Consider the following 6,894-nt stretch of genomic DNA (forward strand, 5'->3'; position numbering starts at 1 on the left):
AGTTGAAGTTCAAAAGAAAGATGAAGGAATGACTAAGAAACCGGTTAAGGATAAAAAGAAATAGATAGAGTGCTTGAGAAATTGGTTGAGTCTAAAAAAATAGATGAAGTAGTGCCTGATCTACAGGTTAATCCACTCAGACCACCTACTGGAGTCAAAGCAAAGCCTATAGTGTTTGTCCTAGAGGTCGAACTAAGAGACGTAGATCGATATGAACCCATTTGGCCGGTGAATCCAAAATTGTTGAAGGCATACTTAGCATGAAGGAAAAGTCCAACTAAGAGACGTACATTGTCGTCACCTCGTTCATAACGAATGAGTTTTTCAGAATGCTTGAACAAAACACATGGATAGTAGGAGACCTAAGTAACTAAACGATCATGTATATGTAGTACACGATCGCTTAATTTTGAAAAGAATGTTGTACATAATTGCTTGTATTGGTTAAGTGATCGCTTATATTTGCAAAGCAATCTCTTACCTTATCTTACACGACCATGTATTGTTATTTTATTTATCTACTATTTTTTAATAGACCATGGATATATTATTGCAGAGGAAGATGTTATTAAGAAAGCACCGTTGCAAGTCTAAATTTACAGTAATAGGTTTTTCATTTATGGTTAGTTATCTTCTTTAATCTTTTTTGTATAGAAATTAAATTGCATGATCATATAGTGGCTAAATCATTTTATTTTTTCTTTATGTCTGGCATCAACAATGTACCAGAGCTACAAGAATGACATTTTGATGATCTTGTGCTAACAAAAGAGAAAGAGGAGGTTGAATGGTAAGACCAAACTGCACACATCGCTATTTGGGCAAAACTAGATTTAATTTATTATTTTAATTCCGCTCCTGGTCTGATCGAAGATAAAATAGGGTGGGTAGGTCTCGATTATATGATTGGCTTCATCAACATTAGAGAACACCGGATGGCTATTGCAGCTAACATGAAGAAGTGCAAGATCTTTGTGTTTGACTCTATGCCTAACTATGTTGAAAAAACACTTGTTGATGAAGTTCTTGCAATACCTGCACGATGCATCCACTCACTGGAGCTAGCCATAGGACTGCACATAATAGTACCGAATTTCAAATTCGACCCGTGGACAATAGTTAGATCCAAAGAGACATTGCAAGAGGGAAGTCATTAAATTGCGAGATTTTTTGTACTAAGTTTGTTGAATGCCTTGTAATAAATGCAACTTGTAATTGTCTACATGTAAAAAATATGAAAATGTTTTAGACAACAATATGTGGTAAGAATTTTGGGCAGATAATTTCTTTTGGTAAATAAAGTGTTTGTTCATTTGTGATATGCTTTTATAATTTTTATTTTCTTAATCTTACTTAGCTTTTAAGTAAGTGTTTGTATTTGTTTAAATACTGTATTTGTTTAAATACTTTTTATTGAAAGCAATTAATACGAAGCCAATGCCTATGTGGAAACCAAAAACAGGTAGAAAAACCACGATATTTTTAGTTTTATTATTTTTTTATTGACTGAATATAATAGGTACAAAAAGGGAGAATAAATAGAATACAATGAGCCAAAAAGGAAAGATTTGGGAAATAGGGTAAATCTTCCATATTCTTTCGAAAAATACTCTAAGGGCCAAGCCCCCTAAGTCTAACATTCCCCCTCAAGTTGGGACGTAAATATCAATGAGGCTTAATTTACTAACAAAAAACAAAGTTTGGTCTTAGAAGTGCCTTGGTGAGAACATCAACAACCTGTTGGCTCGAAAAAATGTAAGTAATGCATATATTTTCAATGTCAAGTCTTTCTTTTATGAAATGTCGATCAATCTCAACATGTTTAGTTCTATCATGTTGAACTGGGTTGTTAGCGATACTAATAGTGGCTTTATTATCACAAAAAAGCCTCAATGGTGTCTCACATTCCTCATGAAGATCTGACATTACTTTCTGAAGCCAAATTTCCTCACATATTCCCAAACTCATAGCTATGTATTTGGCCTTAGCGCTGCTCCTAGCCACAACAATTTGTTTCTTACTTCTCAGAGTTACAAGATTGCCTCAAACAAAGGTACAATAGTTGGAGGTAGACTTCTTGTTAACAATAGATCCTGCTAGTCAGTATATGCCTCAATGGTCTTTCTGTCTGTTTTCTAAACATCCACTACTAGAAAAATGGTCTTTCTTGACGGTTGTATTTTTAATTTCTTGACGATTTTTGAAAAAAAAAAAGTCAAGAAATGAGTGACTTAAAAGAAAAACCGTCAAGAATTTTTATGAAAGGGCAGAGGTTAGTCAAGTAATATGCATTTTTTCTTGACATTTTAAAACCGTCAAGTATTATCTGTTAAATTCTTGACGTTTTTAAAACGTCAAGAATTTTTATGAATTCAACATTCTTGACGTTTTTTAATCGTCAAATGATATATATTTATCCTTGACGTTTTAAAAATGTCAAGTAATATCAATTAAATTCTTGACGTTTTAAAACGTCAAGAACTTTTATGAAAAGACAGAGAAGATTCATTTTCAAATTTCTTGGAATTTCTTGATGTTTTAAAAATCAAGAATTACAAAATAATTAAAAATAATAATAACCTATTTTTTTAAAAAAATAAACCTAATTTTCCCCTTTTCTTTTTACTTTTTCCCTTGACCTCCCCATTGCCCCAATTTCCCTCTTCCTTTCTCACAACCCTCACGACGCCATACCTTCTTCTCGCAAGTCACCCATGCCGAACACCGTCGAATTATCGAGGGAATAACGATTTTTTTAGATGGGTCAGTGGTTGATATGATGTGGGATATTTACAATTGGCTATTCTGACCGGAATCTACAGCAGGGGCGGCGTTCATGTTTAGGAAGAGAAGTGGATTGGACAATCGACTGTGGCTGGAGGAGAAGATGAAGCAAGAGAAGCTTGGCTTTTCTTTGTTGATTCGAGCTTGTAAGAATAATCCTTCCTCATTCATAATTTCATAATTTGGTTTTGAGAAAATAACAAAGAAATTTTTTTTTCATATAATATAAAAAAAATTCATATAATATTTCTATTTTTTATTATTATTATTATTTCTTTTTATTTTTTTGTGATTTTTAGTTTAGATTATTTGATTCTCTCTTTGAAGTTACTTGGAAGAAAAATGATTCTGTAGGAACTTTGACAACTTTGAACTTTAAGTTTAACAAGAAGCAGTACATTATTGCTTTCAGCAAGAAGCATCTAAAGTTGAGCCTTGTTAGCTAAATCAAATTTGTCCTCTTCTGTTGTATATTTTATTTATGTTTTTTACAACAATATGTGATCTATGATGAAAGCAATTATCTTCACTTATATAACAGAATTTTCTTTCTTTCTTTATTGAACGCTGAAACACGATTATAAAGAAAATGTTGTCCAAAAGATTGAAGTTTGGAATTGAATTGAATCGAATTTAATGATGAGTAGGAATTATTAGGTGTGTGTTTATTTTTCTTCTTCTTCTCTGCTGTGTTGTTTTGTATTATGATGGATTGTGATATCAATTTTTCCATTTAAATTCATCTCTTGGCCTGAGGAAGAATGTCTTATTCTTTGTGATAACCAAAACATTGTAGGTTGTTGTTAATGTTGATGTTTTCTGTATGCTCTTAAACTGTTTGATGAAATGTCTAAAATAGAGTTAGAGTTGAAGTTCGACACATTTGTGTCATTATAAAGTTGGGTGGTTTTCTCGTATGTGTTTGTTTCTTTGCTTGGTTGTTAAAACCCTAAATTTTTTCAATAAAGAAAATATTGAGTAAGTGTCCGTTACTCAATATCAGTTTCTGCCCACTAACTGAGCAAGATATTCAAAAAAGGAATAGTTTGGTAATGTTCCTTTTATTTTACATTTCTTTTAGAACTTCTCTTTAAAATTTTCAAGTCACTAAGAGCTGTTGATGTCTTTTGAACTCTGGTGAAATATTCATATTTTAAGAAGCAGGTTTTTTAATGCAGACAAATTCCCCATTAATGAAGGTTGGCATAATGTGAGTGAAATGAACTTCTTGAGCTCAATTGCAAAACTTCTTTTTTTCTTTTCTTTTTCTTTCACCTAATTTCTTGATTTCAATTATATGTAGTGCACATTAAGTGTTTGAGAATGACATTGTGATATAAAACTTAGGTTTATACTTCCTGAGCATTACCCAATGGAAGCCCCATAGGTTTATACATAATCCATCCTACCTTAAGGCTTGAGATCATGTCTACTGTATTGTGTTTGATTTTGGCTGCAGGTTATATTTCTGCATTCAGCTCCTTTGCTTCCTCATATCTATAGCCATGTCACATTTGTCTAGGTTGGTAAATGGATAATTTTGTATTCGTTTTTTTGTTATTGGATATTTTATTCTTTATGTGTTTAGGTTTAATAATTATAGTTACTTATACCTCGTTGTTAATTTAATGAAGTGTTTCTTTTTTCTATTTCAATTGCTGATTTTTCATTTTTCTATACTCTTATTTTATATATATTTTTCTATAGCCCTAGTTTTTCTTCTTCTTATTTTTTATATACTTATTTGTCTATAATTCTTCCAAATTTATATCTTCATTCTGTCTCTTACATGGGTACACAATACTTTTGTTTATAGGCAAAATTTCCAGTTTTTCAACACACAAAGGTTGAGTAAACTCTATGAAAAAGAAGTGCAATATCTCATGATGAACGTAAAATTCTTCAATATAATCCTCTCTATTTTACATTAATTGCCTGTGCCTATTATTCAGTAGCTTTACTTGCTTTGTTATTATATTTATTCTTCAATTAATCATCATTGTTTTGGCTGTCACAGCAAACATATCAAAAGAACTAGTGGGCGATCCTTTGACTGTCGAAGAGCTATAGGAGGAGCGACTATTAGAGGAAGTAAGTGGATTAATGTTTTAAGGGTTTGTCTTACAATCACTTTAGTGAACTATATTTTTGGTTTTAGGAAGTGGATTTATTTTTCAAGGTTTTTTCTCATAATTACTTCACTGAACTTGATTTTTTGGTTTAGGAATTTTCTTCATGAAGTCCCGGAGATTTCAGTACATTTATTAGAGCTTGTGAGAAATATGGGCATAATGATATAAAAAGTATTGCTTCAAAGATGGAAGGAAAAACGAAAGAAGAAGTTGAGTGATATGCAAAGGTCTTCAAGGAGAAAGACAAAGAGTTAAATGGTAAATAGATCCTCTTATGATGATGCATTTTCGTGAATATGATAGGACAATGTTCTTGATGATTATCATAATTGGACATAGGAAGCAAAGAACAAATGGATCGATGAAGATGATAAAAAGGAGATAATTGTGAGTTGTTTTAACTTTTAAGAATATTTTCTTCTGGGAGAGTATGTCTTCTTTTTATGTTTAGTTTTAGGAATTATTACATTTATTTTGCAGCAATGAATAGTGGTTTGATTACTTGATGATGATGTTGGATATTGGTTCTACGCTGATGAAGTCGGTTGTTTAGCACTTCTTCTGTATTATTTTTCCTCAATTTAGCACTTTGTCTGTGTGATGTTGGATAAAGATCGCTTTCTTTGTTGTTGTAGAAAGCTAAGCGATTGGGTTGAAAGCTAAGGGATCGTTGAAGGTTGAAGACTGTGAAGGCATGCGTTAGATGAGGTGCGGGTTGAGTTGGCTGATTTTTTGGGCTCGTACTTATGATTGCGACTTATTTATTATTCTGAAGCAGGAAACTTTTTGTTGTGGCTGATTTTTAAAATTGTTTATATGGAGGGGGGTTGATTGGTATACTTTTAAGACTTCGTTGTAGTAGCCATTTTGAAATTTTGTTGATAGGTTATTTGTTCATAGGTGAATTGTTCATAGGTGAATTGTTCATATGGGGGGATGATAGGTGAATTGTTCATAAGAGTTGAATTGTTTTGAAACTCTGATGGAATTGTATATTGGTTTTGTAAATGATAGGAATATTTGCAAAGTTTTGGAAATGATATGGTGAAAGATTTTATATTTTATGAATATTGTCATTTATATATGTATTAATGGAACAGTTGTTGGACCACTATATAGAACAAATGAGAGCATAATACAGGAACAAAAATATAATTGAATTACAATTTTAAAAAAATAGAAAAATGCTTGACGGTTTTTAAATGTCATAAACAATTACTTTCTTGACGATTATTAAATATCATGAAAAAGCATTCATGACGGTTATCAAATGTCATAAATATTCATATTCTTGACAGTTTTTGTCATGGATACTTATATTCTTGGCGGTTCTAAACTGTCATGAACACTTATACTCTTGACGGTTTTAAACTGTCATAAAAAATTGAATACTTGACGGTCATAAACTGTCAACGTTTACTATTCTTGACACTTTTATTAACCATCAAGAACTTTGTCTTTCTTGACACTAGATTCAAAGACGGTTTTAAAACCTTCAAGAATAATCATTCTTGACAGTTTAAGAGTCTGTTTTTGTAGTAGTGATCAACGCTTTACCACATGTTTTCAAATATCTTAGAATTCTGTTAAAAGCTACTATGTGTTTCTCAAATGGAGCTTACATAAACGACTGACAACACTAACAACAAATGAAATATCAAAACGAGTATGGGATAAGTAAATTAATTTACTCACAATGAGTTGATACTGTTCTTTATCAACTGGAACTTGATCATCGGGGTTTCCTAGCTTACAGTTGAATTCAATAAGAGTGACAGCAGAATGGCATCTCAACATACCTGTCTCGGTTAGCAAATCAAGGGTGTATTTCTCTAAGACACGGAGATACCTTCTTTAGATCTGGCCACCTTCATTCCAAGGAAATATATTAGACTTCCCAAATCCTTGAATTCAAATTCATCACCTATTCTCTACTTTAGTTGATTGATTTCTGCCTGATCATCTTCAATCAAAACAA

General features: G+C 31.9%; 1 protein-coding gene across 24 annotated transcripts; it reads left to right on the forward strand.

Moving 5' to 3' along the window:
* Window positions 1-2,620: 2,620 nt before the first annotated feature.
* On the forward strand, window positions 2,621-5,980 carry LOC103488683 (uncharacterized). 24 transcript variants are annotated; one of them, XR_007819612.1, is made up of 8 exons: window positions 2,622-2,930; window positions 3,943-3,994; window positions 4,244-4,306; window positions 4,601-4,676; window positions 4,802-4,875; window positions 5,009-5,174; window positions 5,256-5,303; window positions 5,552-5,980. XR_007819612.1 is itself a non-coding variant. In XM_051082625.1 (7 exons), the coding sequence occupies exons 1-6, from the start codon at window positions 2,837-2,839 to the stop codon at window positions 5,050-5,052; spliced, it is 351 nt and encodes a 116-aa protein (XP_050938582.1). In that variant the 5' UTR covers window positions 2,621-2,836; the 3' UTR covers window positions 5,053-5,174; window positions 5,552-5,980. The 24 variants fall into 24 exon arrangements, 1 of the variants encoding a protein (XP_050938582.1); XR_007819613.1 differs by having other exon boundaries at window positions 3,963-3,994; XR_007819605.1 differs by having other exon boundaries at window positions 2,621-2,930; window positions 3,943-4,306.
* Window positions 5,981-6,894: the final 914 nt, after the last annotated feature.

The sequence above is a fragment of the Cucumis melo genome, chromosome 3 (assembly GCF_025177605.1).
Source record: "Cucumis melo cultivar AY chromosome 3, USDA_Cmelo_AY_1.0, whole genome shotgun sequence".
Taxonomy (NCBI): domain Eukaryota; kingdom Viridiplantae; phylum Streptophyta; class Magnoliopsida; order Cucurbitales; family Cucurbitaceae; genus Cucumis; species Cucumis melo.